General features: G+C 34.0%; 1 protein-coding gene across 1 annotated transcript in view; it reads left to right on the forward strand.

Annotated features, from left to right (window-relative positions):
- Positions 1-25,051, forward strand: part of LRP1B (LDL receptor related protein 1B) — a 1,542,074-nt gene that overhangs the window by 869,540 nt on the left and 647,483 nt on the right. Inside the window, exons 10-11 of the mRNA XM_081143443.1 lie at positions 1,969-2,112; positions 7,367-7,603. Coding sequence (XP_080999569.1) covers positions 1,969-2,112; positions 7,367-7,603 — 381 coding nt within the window. The remainder of the gene's footprint in view (positions 1-1,968; positions 2,113-7,366; positions 7,604-25,051) is intronic.

The following is a 25,051-nucleotide window of genomic DNA, read 5'->3' on the forward strand; positions in this document are numbered from 1 at the left end:
CTGATGAATTGCAAGTGAGGTATAGATTTTAAAAGAGTCAAAGGTGATTACAGTGTTTTGGGCTAAGCAATTAGAATAACTGAATTATTTCTGAGATTGAAGAAACCAAGTATGAAAAAGATTTTGGGGCAAATAAAAGAAGTGTAACTTTCACATGTAATTTCAAATGTCTACTATAGACTCAGGTGGAGCTATCAAGGAGGTATTTAAATACATGAGTCTGGAGTTAGGGGGAAGTCTAAGCTGGGGATATCAATTTGGGCGTCATTGGCATATCGATGGCATTTAAAGCCATGAAACTGTATATGATCACCAAGGAAGTAACTATAGATGGAGAAGAGAAGAGATTCAAATAATGGATACTGGGACACACTCTGATAATAAGTGGCCAAAACGAATAGGAGGGACTGAAGGAGAAGACAGAGGAAGCTTGATAAATCCAACTGGCCCTTGGATTCAGCAGCACGAAGCTCATAGGGATCTGACGGGAACAGTTTTGTGATAAATTGAATGTCTGAGTGGGAATGGGTCTGAGATAGATAGGAAGGAAAGGAGTTATAGAAAATGAGCATAGATAATTTTGAGAAGTGATGTAAGGGGAAACAGAGCTATAGAGAAATAGGAAGCTGACTGAACTACTGCAGTGGGAATTACGGTTACAAGAAGGTTGTGTTTTTGTCTTTTTTTCTACATCTGTAATGGCACATTTGTATGCTCGTGGGCATGATCCAATGGAACGAGCAAAAGTAATGATGACAGTGAAAAAGAGGAGAATTGCAAAGTAGGTGACAAAAGGCGTGATCTAATGTAAAAATGGCATGAGATTGGGAAATAAAAGCAATACTCTTAGTAGGAATAAACAAAATTACATTTCACTGGTATTTTCATTTAGAGAATGAGTAATACAAAAAATGTGGCACAATTTTTAAAAGTGTAGCAGTTTTATTATTAAAACTGCCATGTTATTTGTTGTAATTTCAAGTAATTAATGATTGAAAATCAATATAATTACAATAATACATAAAATCTTACAGACATTTTCCTACTACAGCCTGTCTGACTCATCATTCTGTGTCTCCTCCTTTTCATATGGCACTTTTTTGTTTCTAACTTCTACACTCATAAAATGCCTTCTACCCCTCAATCCTCACATGCAAACTCAAGTTTCCTCATTTTAAAAAAATATGTCTTTATTGATTTCAGAGAGAGGAAGGGAGAAGGAGAGAGACAGAGACATCAATGATGAGAGTCATTGATCGGCTGCCCCCTGCACGCCCCCGACTGGAGGCTGAGCCTGCAACCCGGGCATGTGCCCCGACCGGGAATCAAACTGTGATCTCCTGGATCCTAGGTCGATGCTCAACCACTGAGCCATGCTGGCCGGGCAGCTTCCTCCTTTTGACAATTTCACACATACACTGGAGCACACACACACACCACAGTTCATTTTGTAATAAGGTTCTCAAAATAACAATGGACTCAAAATTGGGGAAAAAATGTCTAAGCACTTTTCAGTAAGTATAACCTTTCATCTAGGTTAGATATTTATATATGGATATTTATAAAGAAATTCTTTTTCTGCTTAACTTCCTGAACTGGGATACTTTTACTGTACCTTTTGTATTTGAAATAAATGTATGTTTTTTAAAAAGTACATCAAACAAGCACCAAAAAGGTTAGTTTTATTTTGCTTACCTGTAAACTGTTTAAATGAATATGAAAGCATAGTATCTCTCAGAATTGTTTCTTAAATGTAGTCATAGGAGGATTTTTGCAAACCCCTACTTCTTTTCTATGGTGTTTAAACTCTTTCTAATTGATTCTGGTACTAAATAGTTTGGTATTTGGATTTTTTTTTTTTTTTGCTAGGATTCTTCTCTCTGTACTGTAAAAAAATTGCACATACTGATGCACATAATTATCTTGTCTTTGGAGAGTTTCAAGCATGCTGTTTTTTATTTGTTGTAGTCAGAAGCCATGCATGTGAAGTGGATCCATATGGAATGCCTGGGGGATGTTCACACATCTGTCTGCTCAGCAGCAGTTACAAAACACGGACCTGTCGCTGCAGGACTGGCTTCAACTTGGGAAGTGATGGCAGGTCATGCAAAAGTATGTTGTCAAAATCAAACATTTGCCAGTAGCTACTGCTACAGAATAAGGTTTTTAGTATTAATTAGCAGCATCAACATCAGTAATAACATGAGACTTCATCAGGTGAAATCCGCATGCAAATATGTGGCAGTAATTTTCTCAAAATCAGTATTTAGTAGTTTAGTGTGTGTGTGTGTGTGTGTGTGTAACAATGTGAATGAGAAAGTTAATTGGGTTGTAGACTGACTAAATTTATGGATCTCCAGGAAACATACTTTAGGAAAGATTTTTTAGGAAGACCCTTTCCTTTATTCCTTAAAGAAGGTTTATGGTCTAATGAGCTCAAATTGTTGGTTGACCAGATTTTCTCTTATCTGAACTAAGATGCTTCTCCTAGTAAGGGGTGTGCTGTTTAGTCCAATAGAAACTTACATAAAGCAATGCTTCACCTTATCCAGTATCACTGGGAAGTGAAATTCATTTTATTATTTAATATTCCAGGTAAATGGAGCTTTGCTAATTAATCTTTTTAAGAATTTTATTTAAAAGCTTCCAGTAGGTGGAGATAGATAGATAGATAGATGATAGATAGATGATAGATGATAGATATAGATGATGATAGATAGATGATAGATAGATAGATGATAGATGATGATAGATAGATAGATAGATGATAGATAGATAGATGATAGATAGATAGATAGATAGATAGATAGATAGATAGATAGATAGATAGATGATAGATAGATGATAGGTGATAGATAGATAGATAGATAGATGATAGATAGATAGATAGATGATAGATAGATAGATAGATAGATAGATAGATAGATAGATAGATAGATAGATAGATAGATGATAGATAGATAGATAGATGATAGATAGATGATAGATAGATAGATAGATAGATAGATAGATAGATAGATAGATAGATAGATGATAGATGATAGATAGATGATAGATAGATAGATAGATAGATAGATAGATAGATAGATAGATAGATAGATAGATAGATAGAGATAGATAGATGATAGATAGATAGATGATAGATAGATGATAGATAGATAGATAGATAGATAGATAGATAGATAGATAGATAGATAGATGATAGATGATAGATAGATGATAGATAGATATAGATATGGTTTATTCTTGAAATATGCTAATTTCATTATTCTTTATTTAAATAAGCTACTATTTTTTTTCTTATAAATGACTTTTATAAGTTTAATTTTTTGCACAAAAATTGATTAAGTTCTTTACTTGGGGAACTTCAAAATCACATATAGTAGAAACGGCATCCATGTGGAGGCTATTGGTTTTTAAATGTCCCCCAATACTATAATTTTTAAAGTTATAATGATTGCTTTTTTCAATGTCCATTTCGTCTTCACTTTTTTCAGAGCAATGACTTTTTACTTCTGTCAATTCTCTCTCTTTGGTCACTGCCTTGCCATCTTTTCTAATTTCTTGTTATGTGGACTGAGGACTATGAAATGACACCACTAAAGTTGTTATAATTTTAAGTCTAAACAGCAAGAGTTAATAGTATAAATACTTTTAAATCAAGAACCAAGAGGCTCGACTATTATAAAATATATGCATTTTAGTATTTTGTATTTATTTCTAACTTTATATTAAATGTTGGGAAGGTAAAGAAAGCAGATCTTATGTTCAAGAGATGCTCTGGATAATTGACGGTACTATGTCTGAAGTCTCAGGATAGAAGTTTTGTGTGTATGTTTGTGTCTCTGTGCGTATACATGTGTGTAACCAGCCTTTAAAGTGTCCTCATTACCACTTGGGAAATGATGCTGTGTCATGTAAAAATATAATCACATACATTTGTACATACACATGTACATACCTATGTGCACTCATTTTGGGGGTAAAGCATAAGAGCAGAGTTGCACAACATTCAAATCATCCCTGATTTAGTGTCAATCAGGGTACTTTTATAGTAACAGAAATAATTCTAGCTATTTTAAACAGAAAAAGTCAAATGCAAGCAGGTGCTTACAAAATTATTAAAAAGCAGCTTTTTCATTGGGCCTTCATTCAGAACATTCCTCAAAAACATCATCAAACGAACCTGGCTTAAAGCTGGAACATCTGCCAAAATCAGGGCTAGGGCATCAGGAAGCCACCAATGACAACGGTAACTTCAAAACACACCCTCTGAGCTGAGATCTAAGGATTAGGAACCTTGCACCACAACTATTAGCTCCAGAAATTTGTAGCAACAGATAGTACCCTGCTGGTTAACAAAAGGAAACAATACAATACAAAACAAAGAGACACCCTCTTCCTTGCCTTTGGTACACCCAAAGGAAGAAATCGAATGGGGAAAAACTCCATTTCTGCATTAGATGCACACCGACAGAAGCAGCCAAAGGTGACCTCACTTCCATATTCCAGACTTGAGCTAATACATCTGATTTTGGGTACTTAAATCAAAACCAGAACCATGGTCATATGAGTGTCTGTGAAATGTAGTTTTTCATTTTAAATTGTCTATAGTTCAGGAAAACACACTAGAAAAATCTTTAAAGTAGATAGAAGATGACTAAAAAAGATTGAAGAAAACAATAGGGAAAATAGTTACTATTCTTTTTAAAACATGCCTACATACAAGTACATACACGCACATACATTAAACCAATAAAATACCAGGTTTACCAATTAGCAATTAAAACATCTATTAAAAATAAAAGCAAAAATAAACCTTAGCAAGAATGAGTATGGTAAAACCAGCATCTTATGCATTGATAATAAAATTGGAAATTGTTTTAACTATTGTAAAGACATCAGTACATAAAAAGACGTAAAACTGATACTATCCTTTAACAAGTTATCCCACTTTTGGCTGAAGAAATACTGTAAGTGTATTTATAACAATAATAAAAACCCAGAAGCAATCTAAATATCTAACAGTAAGTAAGTAGTTGACTATGTTATATTCCTCTCTAGTAGGAAAGATGATGCTGCCATTGAAAAGAATGTTTCATAAAAAAAAAAACAACAAAAAAAAAACACAAAGGAAATAAAAATGAAAAGTTACATAGGAAAAAAAAAAGAAAGAAAAGAATGTTTCAGCCTGGCCAGCATAGCTCAGCTGTTGAGTGTCAACCTCTGATCCAGGAGATCCAGGTTCGATTCCCAGTCAGGGCACGTGTCCAGGTTGTGGGCTCGATTCCCAGCAAGAGGCGTGCAGGAGGCAGCCGATCAATGACTCTCATCACTGATGTTTTTCTCTCTTCTTCGCCCTTCCTCTCTCTGAAATCAATAAAATATATTTTTTTTAAAAAAGAAAAGATTAATGACACAATAAAATACCATTAAAATTTTTAAAGTTAAGTGCTTTATATATATATATAATAAAATAAAATTAGCTATGCATATAAAGTTTGTAGGAAATACTCAAGCATATTAATTTTCAAATTAATATGCACTGCTTTTAAATAAACAATGCATTATTTAAAAAATACTCAGACACTGAGAGTCTGTGAGGATAATGAAGAAGAGGAATGTAAATATTTTTTATCCAGTAATCTGATTTCTGGAAATGTATACTAAGAGATTATCTAAGATTATGTATAAACTAGTAGGTTGGAAAAAATGCTTATCTCAGGATTATTATAATAATAAAATGATAAAACCAACTGGGACCTGTTTTGGAAAATTATCATGCATTGTACTGATCATACTGAAAGAATGTAAAGCTTAGAATAAAGAATCAACGTAGAACATAATTTTGATATAATAATAAAAGTAGAATATAAAAGTGGAGTGTCCTCTCATATATAAGTAACTGTGCATTAGAAAATTAGCTAGATAAATTAATCTGAAATAGTCACACAAAGGAATGTAATACAGCGGTGAAAATGAATGAACAATGACTACAACAACCATGGATGAATATCAAGAATGCAATAAAAATAAAATTAATTCACAGGAGAATTCACACATATAATTCAACCATGTAAAGTTAATCTTGGGAAATACATGCAACATATGTTTATGACTTTTTAAAAAGACATGATAAACTCAATAATCAGGATACCACTGTCTCCTGAATGGAATTGGGGCACGTACATGCCTTGCCATGTTCTGGAAATATTTTTAATATCTGTACTAGGTACATGAGATTTGTTTTATTTTTATTCTATACATATTAAAATATTATACAATTTGTTTACATATGTTTAATATTCAGTAACAGTACTTTTAAAATATATAGAGAATGATAATATAGCTTGTATTGAAAGTGTTGTGTTTATGAGTTATTAGTTTTTTCTTTTTTTTCAAATTTTCTATAATGTAGATATTTTACTAAAAATCTTATGGTATGGGTTATTCAGATATAATTGAGTCTTGTGTATCCTGAGTTTTGAAAAAAATAGAACAGTATGTTTTCCTTTTCATATAAAGTAATTCCTTCAAAATTACATAGACTAACTTAAGTATAGGGTGCCCTAGCAATTGGAGAACCTTGCATATGTTTTTATATAAAAGTCTGAAGGAGAAAAAGTGCCTTTTTCTCTGTAGAAAAAGCTAACTTGATTTTAGCATTTTAACCCAGGACACAGTTTTGTCTTGGGATTTTGGTTTGTTTTGTTTTTTCATAAGGTCTGTGTTGTACATCAGTGTTACTGGCATCGACCTCTAACATTCTAATTAAGATGTGAAGAAAAAAGCGATGCTGTAACTGGCATTGTATTTCATTTCTTAAAAAAATAAATCACATGATTAGATAACTGTAATATATTCACAGGCAAGTATGTGATGCTGTGCAAGTCTTTTGTTTGCCTCCGACAGTCTGTAGATGCAAACTCTGAGGGAGGGATGTTTTATATATTCTGAAGTGTGAGCATTGTCAAACATAATGAATTCTACAGTTAGTATCTACAAAAAGTGTTAGATAGATTATAATGAATTGTAAAATTAAATGTGCCGGATGTTTTGATAAATGTCCATTTTATAGTTACAAGTTTTCCAGTGATCCTTCATGTTTTTGCTATACTGACACTTACAGACAAAAGAATAATTAACTAAATAAAACCCATTCAGGGAAGTAATTTCTGTTTTAATTAAAGTAATGCAATTAGCTGGCCTCCTTGCATCAAGATACATTTGGCATATTTTAGAGTTTAATTTTTGGTATTGAATTTTAAAAACGTTAATTGTGCCAGTTAATTAAACAGTGGCATTATGCAGTGTAAAGAAGATTAGGCAGCATCAGTTGTTTATGTTTGTAATCTTCATTCTGCAGGACCCAAGAATGAGTTGTTTCTTTTTTATGGGAAAGGACGCCCAGGAATTGTGAGAGGAATGGACTTGAATACCAAGATAGCTGATGAATACATGATCCCCATAGAAAATCTGGTAAACCCTCGTGCTTTAGATTTTCACGCAGAAACCAATTATATCTACTTTGCTGACACCACCAGTTTCCTAATCGGCCGGCAGAAGATAGATGGCACAGAGCGAGAAACCATCCTGAAAGATGGTAAGTGACAATGTGGAACATTAACATTAAATTGCTCAGAGATAAAGCACCTTGAAGGGATAAATCCACTGTATGTCAAACTAACTTTTACCAGAACCCAAGTTACTGTTGATTTAAAAATATTTATTAATTTAATTTTCTTCAGTAATATTATTTCTACATGTTTTTCACCTACTAGCATATTAAAACCTTCAGTGTAAAATTGAACTTGCAATTATCTACTGCATTTTAAATATCACAGGAATTAAATTGAGTTATTTATCCACTTTCATGGAGAAACATAGATTTACAATTATACGTTTACAGTTCTGTATGGTAGAAGATAAGATTTGAACAGGACCTCAGAGACTTTTGTAATATTTGATTCTCACTAGAATATTGGCCATGTCACTCAAAGTACATTAAAATATTAACATTCCCATTCTCATCACAATTCTTGCATAGTTTCTTACTGTATAAATCATTAAAATTCAGTTATCTAGAGTTGCCCTTGAAATATCAGTATCTGTAGAGAAACTTTAGTTGTTTATGCCTATTGTTATTTACAAATATGTACATATATATAATCATATATATTCAAACATATATGTGTATGCTTTATTAAAGGCAGTGGATTTCATAAATTACTTGGCTTAATAACAACCAATCAAGTAACAAAATAACATAACTTTGGTATAAGTAGAAAAGGTCTTTAATAATCAAGCAAACCAAACCTTTGACAGGCTGCTAGTCACATTAGCATGTTAACTAATTATTCTGGACTTCAGTTTCCTCACATATACAGTCTACTTCTCAAATAGTTTGGAAATCTTTAATTTAGGGAACATTAATTGTAACCTTATTTTATGAAGGACACTGTACTAGTTATCAAAATAGACTAAAGGGATTTTAGGAAATGGCTACTACCTTGAAGGAATTCATGATCTACTTTTGGAGAGAGTATAAGCACACAAAAAATGTAAAGGGTTTGAAGCATTTAATTTAATAAGTTCAATGATGGCCCAAGGGAATATATGATGAATGAAGAATATCCATGTAAAGAGAAACCACACGGAGGAAGAGAGGTCTTTATGGGAGTATTCTCAGCGAACTTTTTGTGGAGTAAGTGGTACTTTGACTAGATCTTAACGGAATAATGTTAAGGAGGAGGAGAGGTTATCCCATGAAACAAAACAAAAGCACATTCTCCAGAAAGGGCATGGGGAGAACATTAAGTGGATTATTACGGGAGGTGTACAGGTAATAGTGACAGAGTAGATGTGAAAAGTGAAAGGTGGTGAAATAATAGACCTTAAGTGTGAAATGAAAGATCTGGGATAAAAATCCCGAAGGGTTAAGAGACAGGAAATACCTTTAAGCCAAAGAGTAATGTGAATCAAATGATATTTAGGGAGCATCAATCTGGTAGTGGAGGGCAGAGTAAATCAGAGGGAAGGAGAGAAAATAAAAGCAGAGACAGACTAACATTATTTACAGCATGATAGGTAACGAATGGTGGTCTGCTCCCTTTTAAAGGAATGGGGCCAGCATCAAAAGGTTTTTCATTCACCTCAGGTCCAATTTAAGTCAAACCTTTAATGATAAAAAGTACAGTTTCCACAAGTGACAAATGAAGTGCTAAAATGAAAAAAACACTCCTGTTTTTGTCTTTTTTTGTCCTATTAGAGTAAAGATTTTTACTTAAAATTGGACAAGGCAGAGGCTACCTGTCTACTTTTCTCTGTGATGTGATACCAGATGATAAGGACTTGACAATTTTAGGACAATGAACTTGTGCATTCTAAGTAGTAGATACGTTTGGATTGCTCTCATTTTGACTTAGACACTTTCAAGAGGGACTGAAATATAGTGTAAAGAATCCTTGGCTTCATTTTAAAAAGTGTCAATTCCAGTGTTGTGTCTGAATGGTCTGGCTAATAATTCTAACTCTGACAACCATATCTTATCAGTGACATGGGTGGCCTTTTGAACTCCACCAGAGCAACAGAGTTCAGCTTTAATAGCTGCTTGACTCCCAGGCACATTTGTATAGTTTTGCTTTGTCAGTATGAAGGTTATGAGAACATTTTGTAGACTTCCACACATGAAATAAAGTAGCATTTTGATATTCTTATACAAGGGACATTAATGTATTTTTTTTTTAGTTTATCTTTTTTCTTACCAGTAAGGAGAATAGTGGTAAACATTAACATGTCAAAAGAGAAACTACATTTGGCAAATGACAATTTGTGATTCTTGGGATCAGAAAGATCAACTTCTCTGTGTATTCACTCATTTAGCTGAAGTGTCTACAGTCCAACCTGAAGACTGAGAGGCAATGCTTGGTTTGACAAATGATTCTTTAAGCTTGGTAGAAATTCTCAGTCTTAGGTAAATTTGTGTAGTTTGAAGTACAAGGCTATAAAGATTTTGTTTGTAAATAAAACAAATATCTTGGACATCTATTTGAGCTCAGGTTTTTTCTGTAAAGAAAAAAAAAAACCACACAACATCATTTTAATAAAAAACCCATCTTTATTCATTCTGTGATTTATTTTACTTTTATTTTTTTGTCTCAGAGGTTTATTGAAAACCACCTAAATGTGGTAGATTCCATAGTCTTGGTGCAGTCTTGTGAGCTTAAATAGTAGTTAAATAAACGAGAAAGGAAAATTGTCCATTTGAGGTGCTTACATATCTCAATAATTACTGAAATTATTGATGAAATTAAAACATATTAGGATTTAATAAACATAGACTTCTATAAAAACAAAACATTTACCAGTCTGTATTTTTTTAGTCTCTAGAATTTTTGCCAAAATTTTTGTAAAATTTATACTTTTTAAAAAATTATTTGAATTATTTCTTTGTCCAGTCAATAAATATTCACTGGATGCTTTCTCTGGGCCAGATGCTGTTCTGGGTAATAGGAATGCTGTAATAAATAGGACCAAGGTTTGTATATAGTTAATATCCAAATAGTGGGAGGCAGATAAATAAACACATAAATGAGCAAGATAATGATAAGTGCTACAAAGAAAATAAAGTAGGATACTATGGTGCAAAGTAAAAGAAGATATCAACAGGAAGGAAATTTATTCAAGATGATTAGGGAATTTAAATAAGCCATTTTTGCCAGGTATAATTGCTATGCTCTGTAAGAGAAGAAGGTAGATGTTCTTTATAAGACTGAATTCATTTTATCTTCTTGGGGGTCTTGTCCACAATTCATTTTTCACTGTAGTATGAATCATAATTTTCAGCAGAAGGGTAAAAACATAAAAATGATAGCTTACTATGCAATTTATCATGTATATAGTCTATTAGTACATTACTTGTTTTTAAACTGTATAAGTTAATTCTTCTGGGATACATATATCCAAATAGAAGGCATGTGAAAATGCTTCTACATATCATTTCATATCTTTAAAAGTATTTTAAAATAGCACTCACAGATTTTTTCTGGGTTTGAAAGTTATTAATGCCTGCAGCTACCACCGAAAAGCTGTAGTTTCAATGGATCCCATAATTAAATTGGAGACATGAGGTCACCAATGGTTAAGCCTGTGCCCTAAACGATTTTGCTTTACTGACTTTATGTACCTCTTGGGTTGGGTTCAATCTGATTGAGATCTGGAGCAGGTACACCTTTCCAAATCTCAGAATCTTCCTTCAACTAAAGGAATATTACAGGAGAAAACAATATCTTTGGACAGGATGCAAGATATGCTCCCATTTTGATATTATGAACAGAAGTACAGCCACGAGGAAGGGGAAGCAGTCTTTCAATGCAAATATATTATTCAAAGAGCATGTTTAAAGTTAATTTGTTGATATACTATCAAAGGGTAAAACCATATTTATCTGGTTGCTTCTCCAGCACCTGAAGGATTGCCCCTATTCTTCATCTCAGTTCCATCCCCAGCATTTCCCTATTTCCCCCATGGATTTTAGAATTCAACAGTTTCTCCAATTATGTGTTGAAATGTATGGTATTGTATTCAGGCCATAAATTGCTATCTGATAATTCATCATCATAATACTTAGAACTCTCACTACCACCAACACAAACACACACACACACACACAACTACCAATTTAAGACCCACTTTTGAACTCCAGAAATATTTCCAGACCTCTAATTGATTCTAGGACAGCTACTCACTTCAGAGTAATATTATTTCCTGAATCTAGAGATTGCCATTTGTTTTAAGATTTCAATGACTTCACCATCGTATAACTCAATAGTAATGTCTAGTGTCTCACAAAGATCGAATTTGACAGTGATTAAACAAACATGATGAGCTATCACTAGCAACTTATTTAGTAATTATTCCCTGCAAAACATTTTAAAATTAAGAACGAGCTTTTACTCTGCTATTAGATTACATGTGAATAGCAATCTTGTTTTTTCTGATTTAATTCTGAACTTTATCATAAAGAAAAGGCTAAGACTCAAAAATGTAGACTCTGATAAACCATTAAAGGAAATAGTGAATACATCTGTCACTCATGAGACATTTCCTAATTAAAACTGTTGAGAAGAGATTTGTGTTTGCAGCTCTTGAGAATCCAGTGGACATTATACTGCTGAGTAGCAAGGTTATATGGCCTATTTGCACGTGCTGACTCTGGTTGACTATCAATAAGATGTTTTACCGAAATTTACTGGAAATTGGCATCCTGAAAACATGGGTTCCATTTTATGGTCAATTTGTATATAGATATTTCTCATAATTTTTAGTGTTTCTCATAAAATATATGAGACATTTTTAAAAACTTTAAGCCAGTGTATGTATTTTTGTCTGAAACCTTGACAGGGAAATAAGAAGATTGAAATCTGGGTTCCGAAATATATTGTCATAAGAAATAAAATTAGACATGTGGTTGATGGAGTTTAGTAAACATAAAGACGACAATTTTCCCCTATTTGTTTTCATCCAACATAGGCATACATACTCACATACATGCATTGACATACACATCATACTACACAAACATACACACACACATGCACACACAAGTTCAGGATAGCTCTAGAAACTTCCATAAAAAATATCATTATCTTGTTATTGTTAAATTGTTCATAAGGTCAAAAGAGACAACATGAAAATACCTGGTGATCCCCAAAGTACCATTGAAGGGTTATTACAAATATAACTTTATATTAATAAATATTCTGATTGGTAGAATTTTTTGTACACTTTATACAAATTGCCATTTTTCAGCATGAATTAAAATAAAAGAAATAAAGTCAACCCAGGTGCTTAATTATTCTTAGCATTATGTGATTTTTATCTGTTACTTCAGAATTCACTTGGGAATCCTTTATTCACATAGGACTATTCTTGTGAACATTGGCTATAATTGTACTGTTGCAAAGTTAATACAAATTTTTGATTAAAAAAAAATTTCATAAATCATGTTTGGCTGACATTGCTGTTGGTATTTTAAGTAGAAAATTTTAGCTCAAATAGTGGGGCCAGATAACATCCACAATGTAAACTGAGCAAGTTCCCATGAAACTAGCCATTATGAGAGGATTTTAAGGGAGTGCCAATAATCATTGCCTGTGTCACACATATACTGAAAAATGTGAGTCTGACCTACATAAAACAAACTTTATGTTTGCCTTTCACTGACTTTAAAAATTTATTCAGTGGAGTAAGCTTTCCTCCCCCATATCAAAACCTGGTCAAATTCCAATTCTCTCCTCTCACAATTAGAAACACACCTTAATTTAGTAACTAGAATGGTCAATCCACTATATATATACATTTAGATTCCAATTCTAAATTTAATATATTATCAAATCTTCCCCATCCCCCACTTCTGTTGCCTTTTAGCTAGAAGCCTAGAAAAGGAAGAGACGGAAAAGTTGGTTGAATCTCTTCCTCTGCTTTGCATTTATTTTTCTTGCCACCCCTCCCAGCTCGCTAGTCAACTCCAGTGCCCACTCACTTCTCAGTATCAATGGAAAGAGGTAAGAGGGTTGAGAGTGGCAAGGAGTCATACTGAGAAAGCGAGGGTCTTGTATGAACTGGTCCCATTATAAAGTGGCCTTTCTCTGAGCCTGACAATCTTTAAAATGTACTCTCTTGAGGGCTGTGGATTTGTGTGTGTCGCCACATGTGTGCATGTGCAAGCATTTTGGAGGTTTTTCTGCTGGATCTCTTTAATTTCATTTCCCTTAGTCAAGGTACCTGAAACTCTATGCTGTAGCTTTGCATCCCCAAATAATCAGTTTATATGCATCCTCTTATTGTTTGAGTCTCTGTACCCAGCTTTACAACATTGTTGTGCTGGACTGAAAGCATCCCTATGCCAGCATTTTCTCCTGTGTGATCCAAATTTGGTCCACAAAATTATTTGCAAATATTCTGTCCCAATACACTATGAGAATAGAGAAATAGTGCAAATCAACCATGACTATTCTGCCACCAGAGTCCACTTTTTCTTTTTCAGGTGTGAGACTTTCTCAAAGGTTTCGTGCATTAGGAGAAACAAACTGTAGAGAACTCAATTTAAAGATCTCTTTGAGGTCCCATGGAAGCTCCATCACTAGAGTTTAAATGAAAAGTATCCCTCCATTCTCTCTTTCCTACCACCTTAGGAGTTTAAGGGATATGGGCTAGAGACTTACAGGACAGCAACATCGCTCTCCAAAGAAATCTCCTAAAATTCTTCCCTCTTTTCATTCTCTCTCCTTTACACTATTGATATGGTTGAGGCATCCATGAGTTGTGGAAACAATTCTGATCAAGTTGATTGTAAAATATGAGGACTTTTTTATTCTCACACTTAATTCAATATAATTTCCCTCCATAATTTTGACTTGTAATCAAAGCTTTAATTTTCACATTCCATTACAAATGTCACAGGGAGTTACTATTGCTTGTGATTCGGCAAGAATCATCAACCAAATTGAGAGATGTTCTAATAGACATTAGGCTACGGTCCAATGATACCTAGAAACAAGATATAAGAAAAACAACAAGACTATTTTGAAATTCATTTAAACATATAGGTGGCAACAAATAGTATTTTCACTCACCTTTATGCCCCTAATTTTTGGGGGTTTTATTATCTGATTTTAATATCATCTAGAGTCTTAATTTTTATTTTAAACATTTTAAAATAAAGACTTTTGCTAGATTTAGAATTGAGCCTTTCAAAACAAAGAATTGTATAAAAACAAACAAAAAATGACATAAAAGCACACAAAAAGCTCTTGAGACTCCTTGACAGCACCATCACTAAACATCAAGTGGAAAAGCATCCATCCTCTTACCCTTTTCTCCAATTGTAACTACTCGGATGTTTCTTTTCCTATCATTTATGTTTGTAAGTGTGAGGAAAGCCAGATGTGGCATATTTTCTAAACTGCTCTATTTCTCTTCAGTGAACAATATTATCTGAGCTAGGTTTCCAATCCAAATTCTCCAGAATCACAAAATATAGAAAAGGTGTACATAATTTTTTTTTTCTAGTCCCCAACTGACACTGGCTGTCAAGATGAATAAAGATTGCTTCTTAAATGTGTATCACAAGTCACTAAAGTATTCCTGTTAATTGTTATTTCTTATACTATTTTATGTATGTTCTAGAGAAAATCATGTTACTTTGGGGTACTATAGCCATGATTTGTCAGTTGAACAAGTTGGGTTATGGGGAGTGTGATCTTGCAAAAGGAACCTAGAGCACCTAGTCAGGAGTGAAATGTGTATGTGTACATGTATATACACACACACACACATATACACATATATATACACACACATATATATATACATATATATACATATATATGTATATACACACACACAGGCACACACACACACACACACATTCCATACTTGCTCTATCACAGATTGATTTAATTACAACCTTTGCCAGATACATTTGACTATTTTAGAGTCTAAAATCTTGGATTAAATATCAATCAAATTAGTAATAGATCTTTTTATTTTTTTCTAACCAAAATGGCTGAATTAACTGATATTCTTCTGTTCTATTAAAAAATGGCTGTGAATTGTACTCAAAATTTTATATTTCTTGTGCACTTTAAGCTATACTTTTCTAATCTTTCTGAAGTAAAATTCTAACTTTATTTTTTTTCCTGCTAATCCCCTCCCCAAAATATTTATTGATACCATAAATGCCTTCCTTTTATATTTACATGAGGGCTTTTTGTTAATAAATGTGTGACTAATCATTGCAGGCTAGTTGTGCTACAATTTTTCCCCTCTTATATCTTCACAAACATCTATCTACTTTCAATCATGACTTAGTTAGCTATCAAAAAAATAGCTTTAGTGTCTTTTTTTGTTACTTACACATACTTTATTTTGACAAGTTCTATATAGCATTTTACTTTGCAGCTACATCAAGGATTATAAAATTAAAATGGAGCAAAAGGAAGACCGATTTTGTCTCACAATTCACTTTTTTTTACAAAAAATTAAAGGCAAAATATTGAGGCAAACATTTAAAATATTGAGTAGAGAATTTAAATTATTGAAACCATCAATCTCAGGCAACTGAGTAATGCTCTTTGATTCTGTAATTTGATGACACTTATAATTTTTGTTTCCTCATAATATATGTTATATATAAATATTATATATATATTTGCCATTATATATAGCTCTCCAAACAGACCTATAGGATATTATGCTAAGTGAAAGAAGCCAGTCAGAGAAAGATAAATACCATATGATTTCACCTACACATGGAATCTAAAGAACAAAATAAATGAACACACAAAACTGAAACACAATCATAGATACAGAGAACAGACTGGTGGCTGCCAGAGGGGAGAGGAGTTGAGGGACTGAATGAAAGAAAAGTGAAGGGAATAAGTAGAAATTGGTAGTTACATCATACTCATGGGGATGTAAAGTACAGCATGGGCAATATAGTCAATAATATTACAATAACTGTGTACGGTGCCAGGTGGGTACTGGAAATATCAGGGGAGCACTTTCTGAAGTGTATGATTGCCTGACCACTGTGCTGTACACCTGATATTAATACAAAATAATATTAAATATAAATTGTAATTTTTAAAAAGTCTTTGACAGCGCCATGTCTTGTTCATCTTTCTAACAGTTCCATGCAGATAGTAAGCACACAGTAAGTGTTAAATTGGATAACAGTTTTAAAAAACAAAACTTGTATAAATAAAGCCACCAGTATCTTTTGTCTGTAAAACAAAACAAAAAAAAGAAAAAAACCACAGTGAGTGCTTACAATATATATGCCAGGCAAACACTTTACATGATTATCACATTTCATCTTATTGTTTATTGAATATAATTTACCTATCTTTACATCACTGACATTCTAAATTCCCTAGCACTTTCAACATTAAGATGGCAAGGAAAGAAAATATTTTATTTTTTATTGACTTTCTACATTGCATAGTACTTTTCAAGTAATAACATTTTATCATCCAGGCTATTCATTTAGGTTAAACACTATCCAAGTTTTGCTTTTGATGCCCCTGAAAATAGTGATGTCATACATCAAACAGTGTGGTGTGATATATGTTTAGCCTGATTGCGTGATATGTCTCCAGGTGAAAATCTGGCAATGCTCATATGTGATTTTCTCTGATTTGTTTGATTAGTAGGTGGTATCCATAAAAAAAAAAAAAAATGTTTTCTATAATTATAAATATTTGAATAGATTTCATAATCAAGTAGTTAAACTAAGGATTTACTTTTTCTTCTAAGTATTTAGTGCTCTATGAAAATATCAGAATAATATTGAAATAACAGAAGAGTATTATTCATTGGTATTTTGGAGTGAGTAAGCTAGCCACACATCTGAACTCTGTTCTTTTCTTCACCCAAATCTATTGTGCTTACATTCGTTCATTCATTTATTTTTTATTTTACACATGTTTTTCAAGTATTTAATACTGATCCCTACCAAGAATTTCCAGGATGAATTATACTTCCCTCTTGCCCTCATATTCCATAGAAATAATGGAAATGTGGATACATGTCAGTAAATTTAACAAGGTGGTAAGAGGTAAGTGTCAGGAATGAGATGTGGACATAGTACTAATAATACAGCACTAAGCAAGTTTAGAGGAGAGATGAATTTTACAGGGAGAATAGAGATTTATGTAGCCGATTAAATATTCTTTTGGCTTTGCAAGAAGTGAAGACACAAGTCTTCCTGCCTCGTAGAGCGAACAGTTACACAGCAGTCACCCAGTAGTGCCCTTCACTTAGTTACCTATGTGACTAGCTATAGAAGCTTTAAAATGAGAGGATACTTGTCTCACAGTTCAGCACACTCAGGAAGGTCCAATGGGGCCTGTCTCTCTCAATACTGACAGATAAGACCCTCGAAAACTAGCACACGTCATAAGAACTCACTAATCTCTATTGTTCACGAGGATGGATTTTTACATGTAATCAACTCAGTGTTCCCTGTAAGGACTTTTAAATTCATAAGGAAAAAACATACTGTTCATTTAAGTTGTTTTTCTGCTATATAACCTGTAATATCCCTGTGACTCCAACATTGTCTTTGTCATGCCCGTAACACCCAGGGATGGTCCCAGTGCAGGCGTTTGCAGGCTTTGCTCCTGTGCCTGGACCACTGTCCCACCACATGTCCCCATGCCTCTCTCCTTTACCTCACAGAGGTCTTCGCTTACAGGCCACCCCCTTCAGTTAGTCCTTCCTGGTCACCCCATCTAAAGTTCTACATCTACACATATTCCGTATTCCAGGCCTGAATCTTTATCCCCTGTCTCTGGTTACGTTTTCTTTTTAGTACCTGTCCTAGGTACGTTTTGCTTGTTTGTTGTCTGGCTACAAGAATATAAGCTTTGAGATTTCAGAGGCTTTTGTTTGTTTCATTCATTGACAGATCCTTAGTGCCTAGAACAGCACCTGGCATACAGTAGCGATACAACCAATATTCACTGAATGGATGAATGGGTCCTTTCTTTTGGCTGCTGTTACCTTAAAAAAGTAATTAAACCGATGGAATAAGGCTAAGATTGACTGAAGCATGATTCTTTTTTTGTTCTAAAATAAGAAGCAAGATCAACTATTAGTTTTGATGATCTGAAGTTATATTGGCATTTACTGATTTTTTTCTTATAATGTGCTTCCCTGATGATTTTTTAGGAATCTTGTAAACTTTTACATACTCTCATGATTCATGTGAAGGTCTACAACATTTTTTAACTTAAAAAACTAATTGTGATTTTTTTTAACCCACCTAAAACATTTCTGTCTTAATATACTTTCCCTGGCACTCTAAATAAACATCTCATTTTCTTGCATAGCTTCAAATTATGTTGTGTTTTTTTTTTTTTTTCATAATTGTATATCTATCTTGAATGGTTTTGTGCTGAATACTTATTTAGATGACTTGTTCTGCACTAATTATCTTTATAGTTTTGCTGTGAAATTTGTGAGGATTCATTTAGCTTACTGCACCAAAATTATTACAAACCGTAGCATTAATAACAATATTTTGACCATCTCCCCTTTTCCTACAGATTATGCTACATCTAACCTTTGTCATCTTCTGTATATTAAAAATAATGCATTTCCAAATAATTCAATAGTTTATTAAATTACAATTTAAAAAATTAATTTGAACTGCTTTTATTTAGCCTTGTAGAATATTTTCAAAATAGTACAGAGAGTTTCTATATATCCCCACACCATTTTCCCTAATAATAACATCTTACTTTACAGTACCACAGTAACTGAAACCAGAAAATTAATGTTGATATAATACTATTAACTAAAGACCTTTCTCAAATTCTACTAGCTTTTTTTATAATGAATTTAGTGGTTTTGTCTTTCAGTCTCTTGCATGTTCTTAAAACAGTACCTCAGTGTTTCCTTATATTGGCTTTTATTATTTGACTTGCTTTCATATACACATTTGTTGAATCTCTACATTGTCAGCCATTACATATATTTTGGTAAGAAAATAAAGCTATAGTTTATTGGGAATAATAAATTCTTATTCCAGTCAGTGATCTAATTTATCTCCAATCCCTTTCCCTCTTCTTTGTCCCACTCTTTCCTTCTAATGAGTCACTGCCTTTATTAACTTTCTTTGACTCTTACTACTGTTTATGATTTATTCTTTTGCAGTTCTAGAGATCAAACTTTAACATAAAGTAGATACGTAGATTGGAACATGTGTCAGCTTTCCAGTCTTATATTGACTACTCACTAAATGTGGATCCTTGTGAATCATTTCATTTTTCTGGGGCTTCATTTCATTATTTGTAGAATGCAGACATGAGACTATATGATTCTTTAGCTTCCTTTTTTCTCTAAAATACTAACTTTATAGCCAACTTTCTGCCTAGTTTTATTATTAAACCTTTCCCTGGCTCACTGCTTAAGTTTGTAAGGCTACCAGTGGACCCAAATGTGCAGTGACTGTGCATCTCTATAGGAGGGTTTTTTGGGATAAATTACTATTAAGGACTTTATTTGCTTTACTACATTTACCCATCACCCACACTTGCATTTTAACTATTTTTTTCCTCTCTGGGTATTAATGTGAGTCTGAAACAAGCATACTTTTGCTTAATGCAGGACAGTAAGGTAAACTCTAGCAGGATGGCCACATGAGACGACACATTTGTTCTCTGCCACGGTAATGATAAACAATGAAGATTTATAGCCTCTGGCTTTTAAGCTAAGCTTGAAATTTAACGACCAGTATATATCACTAAACATGATGCCTAAGCAAAGTGTGTGCTGCAACCTTTATTAAAAAGCTCAGTGAAAATTATCAATTGAAGTGATGCAACTGTTTGAATGTTTAAGTGATGAAGTGCAAAATATGAAGTGTATGAGAAAACACAATAAAAAGTGATACCAATAAAAAGTGATTTCTAACAGAGTTGCCTTTTCATCTAATATGAAAGAGACTGAGCACTTTAGTACTAAAGGAAGTTCCAAAGCGTTGTGTTTTAATAAATCCTAACCTACTTCACAGGACTAAAAAGAATATTTAAGAGTAGCTGCTGTGATATTTTTCCTTCAAGCCATTGTTGTTCTTTTCTCCCTTAGTAAGTAGGCGGAATCGGGTAGGAAAAGGGAGTTAATGGAAATTGCTTTATTTTCCCCCACTTATAATTTGAGGACTCATATTTTGTATTTTCTCATGAGATGGTTAGACAAGTGTGGCCACAGAGGATGTATAGGAAGGCTCAGGAAAACAGAACTTATTATATTCACAGGCCCCAGAAATGAAAGGCACAGCAGATACCACGGGAGCACCTGAGAAAGGCAACTAGTAGGTCAGGAAGCAGAAGCAAAAAGTGAAGGGAAAACACTGAGCCACAGTCTTTACTAAAGTTTCTAAAGGAAAAAACAAGGCAGGACAGGATCAGCAAGTTAGGTTTGGCTGGTTTGAATAATTCCATTGGGCTTTAAATTCTAGGGGTGCTCACTAGTTGGCTGGTACCTGGGTCTGGAACGATTAATGCAGAGAAATAATGCTTCCCGGGGAACAGGACTCTGGAATGCTTAGTTTGCAAATCAAAGGCATGTTCCTGGATGGACCCATTGTTGTCCTTAAGAATTAGCTAGTCCTAGGAGGGTTGGCCTCCCAGACCCCCACCGTGTCCTGGTGGAAAGGTGTTTTTAAAACATGTCAAAACATCATAATATACAGAAAATAAAAACATTTAAAAATATTTACAGTACAGCTCTGATTGTATCCAAGAATTTGTAGTGGGTTATTGTCAAATTAGCAATATACACATTGCATATCCTTAGGAGCTTCCTTAAATTGGAAGCTATTCTGCCCTCCATAGTATATTCATTGCAGTGTTCATCTGAAAAGAATATGAAAGTGGGCCTCTTCTGCCCAAAGCACTCAACAAAATCATTTTCAAATTACAGGAATGGCTATGGTGTATTAGTCAGGGTTCTTCAGAAAAACAGATCTAATAGGATGTGTACAGACAGAAACAGAGATATATTTTAAAGAATTGGCTCACAATTGTGGGTCATGGGAAGTCCATCTGCAGATAGGTCAGCAAGTGGTAGACCCAGGGAAACAGTGATTTTGTAACTCAAGTTTACAGACAGTCTAGAAGCCAAACCCCCTCTTCCTCAGGGAACCTCAGTCTGTTTTCTCTTAAAGCCTTCAACTGATTGAATGAGACCAACCCTCATTATGGAGAGTAATCTGCTTTATTCAAAGTGTACTGATTTAAATGTTAATATTGTCTAAAAATACCTTCCCAGAAATATCCAGACTGATGCTTACCCAAATATCTGTGCTCCGTGGCCTAGCCAAATTGATTCATTAAATTAACCATTACACATGACTCACTGAACAACATGCTTTACGGTGTGAATCAATAGCAAATGCCAATACGAGCAATAGCCTGGAACCCAGAAAGGATTATAATTTGAGGTCATATTTGCACACTAACTTGTTTGTTCTATCTATCTTCCTTTATTAAAGACTATCAAATTATGACTCTTCTGGACTTTTCCAGAGGTGACAATTCTCCAGGAATCCCTCACATTTCTGCATGTCTTAAAGTGAGGCACTTATTGCCTTTTATTCTGAAGTTAACATCATTGCAAGGATGTTAGTATAGAAAAGAGCTTTGGAAAAAGAAATGGATATCTCTCCAGTGCAAAGGGCAGGCCTGCTTATTGCCCATTATAAAAGACTTGAGTTTCCTAAGTTCAGAATTATTTGCTGTAATACAACTCACTTTGTGAAGGCATCCACACGGGCCCATCTTAGTCACTTTCTTGGGACTCGGAGTAAAGGGAATGGACACAAATCTCCTGATAACTATTCTGCTTGCTGTGCCATGAGTAATAAAGTCTTTTATAGCTGACCTCCATATCTTGCATGGTCTATCATCCTCCATGAAACTATAATTGGGCTAATTTGTTGGCTTGAAAGTCGGGTAAGATCTCAGTTCTTAACAGTTCTTGAAATCTTTCATTTTCATCATTACTTTAGGTTATTTTATCAGCGACTATAATGCATGCTGTGGGACTCCCTTTACTCTTACAAATGCTCATCACTGCATCGAAGGTGAAATATCTGAATGTCATAGACGATCTGTATTACCTTCCCCCAAATCGCAACTGACCATATGCTTTTGATAATAGAAGGAAACCGTTATGTTTTAATATATTCTGCTCATCTGGAAAATAAGACCCTTGTATGCACTTTATGTATCTCTTTAAATATGGCAGCAAAGCGTTTGGTTCTAATTGAGAGTAGCTTGTGTATTCACCCTCTCTGACCTAATTGCTGAACGCAGAAGGGGCCTGGAATGAAAACGAAGATAAGAACATCAGTCTCAGCTGGCTTTTGGGACAGATGATACAGAAAACTTTAGTCTGACAAAAGCCTTCTGTAAACTTAGGAGATCAAAAATTCAGTGGAGAAATTTTACTGCCACACTATTAGGTAAATCTGCTTAATTCACTCATGTCAGATCCTTAGGAGCTGTGATGCCTCAGTCCACATGGAAATGCACAGAGGGAATCTGTGTTGATTGAACTACATGAAAATGAGGCAGGAGAGTTGTCCAAGCGCTGACTCAGAGTCCAGGCACCACAACCCTGGCCCCAGGCATGTCTACATGCACACTGCATATCCAGTTATTTCAGGCATGCGCCCATACCCTGCACCCATGCAGGTACTTTCCTAATACTTCATTCCAGCTCAGAAAAATAATGTTTAAACTAAGGACAGGAAAACTTGGATACCTTAGAAAAGCGCAGGCACTGTGATTTTATCATGGCCGTTGCGAGGTATAATTTCCAACTAATTCCTTACATTAATCAAATTCTACCGTAAAGCATCAAGACTTGTGGATTACTCTGTATAGACAGCTTATTAACCTTCACAAAACTAAGACCACCAGGATGCTTCTATGAAAATGGAGTGCCATGAAATTTCACGTCTTGATTACTTTGTTGAAGGGTGTTGGCCATAGAGTTTGTATGAGCCAGTCTCAGGCAGGCCCCAACCAAACCTCTCTGAATAAAAATTAAATGTGCATAAAGCCAATTCTCTATATGCCTCTGCTTTCTGCCTAAGTTATAAATTGATGAAAGGCAGATACCATATGCTATGGAAGCAGACCACTTCCCTTATCAATGTATAATTTGTTGAGAAAGATGCATTGGTTGTCAGGCTTTGTCCTACAAATATAAGAATGAAAATTATGCCTTGATCTGTTAGCCATAGCTTGAAAATGTTCCATATTTCCACATAGACTCTTTTAGGAGTTTCTTTAAAATTTGTATTCAGTTTTATTCTTCCCAGAACAGAATAAAAAAACCACCACCAAAACAGACATAAAAATAGCAATGTTAAAAAACTCTCTAGGCTAATTGCTTCATTGCTATCTTAATAGACTAGATAGATAGCTAAAAGAAAGGTTATTCTAATAATAATATAATTGCAATATTTATATAATATTTACTATGTGCCAAACCTGTTTAAGAATGTTACATACATTAATTTATTTAATCCTCAAAACATTGCTATGCATTTTTAAAGTAGAATACTTGAACACAACCCAAAGGTATCAAAGAAATCTACTCTAGCAAGTTTCTCTTTATCAGACAACTTTCTTGTATTTGAATGGTCATGTATATCTTTAGGCTAGTAAAGAAACATTACACCTATTTTCAAGATCAGGAAACTGAAGAATGAAAGGCTAAGGAGCTCACTCAGAGAAATAGCGAAGTGAGTGGCAGGGCCTGGGCAGTGTGACTCCAGAACATGGATCCTAACTACTACATTATGCTGTTCAAGCATGTGTTTTTCAAAGTCAGCACAAACAACCCAGTTAAGGCAGAATCCACCCAAGCTCTGCTCTTTAGCATTCAGTGCCATTCCGCGCTTAGTATTTATCCACAACTGACTCTGCATATACAATTTCTAGTTAAAGTTGGTCACTGGTCAAAATGTAAGGAAATATTACTGAAAAGGGCTTTTTTTTTTACCTGATAAATTACTAAAAATTAACATTGAAAATTTACCGTGTTGCAGGCAGTATGCCAACTGCTTTACATGCAGTAGCTAATTTACCCTTTGTTGCCACACTACAGAGTAGGTGCTATTATTCTCACTTTACAGCTAGAAAAACTATCAAAGTGACTGAGTTGCTTACCCAAGTGTCAGAAACAAAATTGTGATCCAGATACTATTGCAACTTCTTAATATGAAAAAAAATAAAAAGCCTCAAGTCAGATGTCAAACGGAAAAGTTTTAAAAATAAGAAGGTTATTGAGGAAGGAAGCTTCCATGCTGGAGTAGAATTCAAATGTAATACAATTTTTGAAAACCAACTGACAAGATAAAAATCAGCCACAGACTCTGATAAACAGAAAAAAAGCAAACTATTACTCTCTTTTCATTATGCCAGAGCAGGAAAGTGCTCATAAAATTAAATGTCAATAAAGAAAAGAC

The sequence above is a fragment of the Miniopterus schreibersii genome, assembly GCF_964146895.1.
Source record: "Miniopterus schreibersii genome assembly, chromosome: 7".
Classification (NCBI taxonomy): domain Eukaryota; kingdom Metazoa; phylum Chordata; class Mammalia; order Chiroptera; family Miniopteridae; genus Miniopterus; species Miniopterus schreibersii.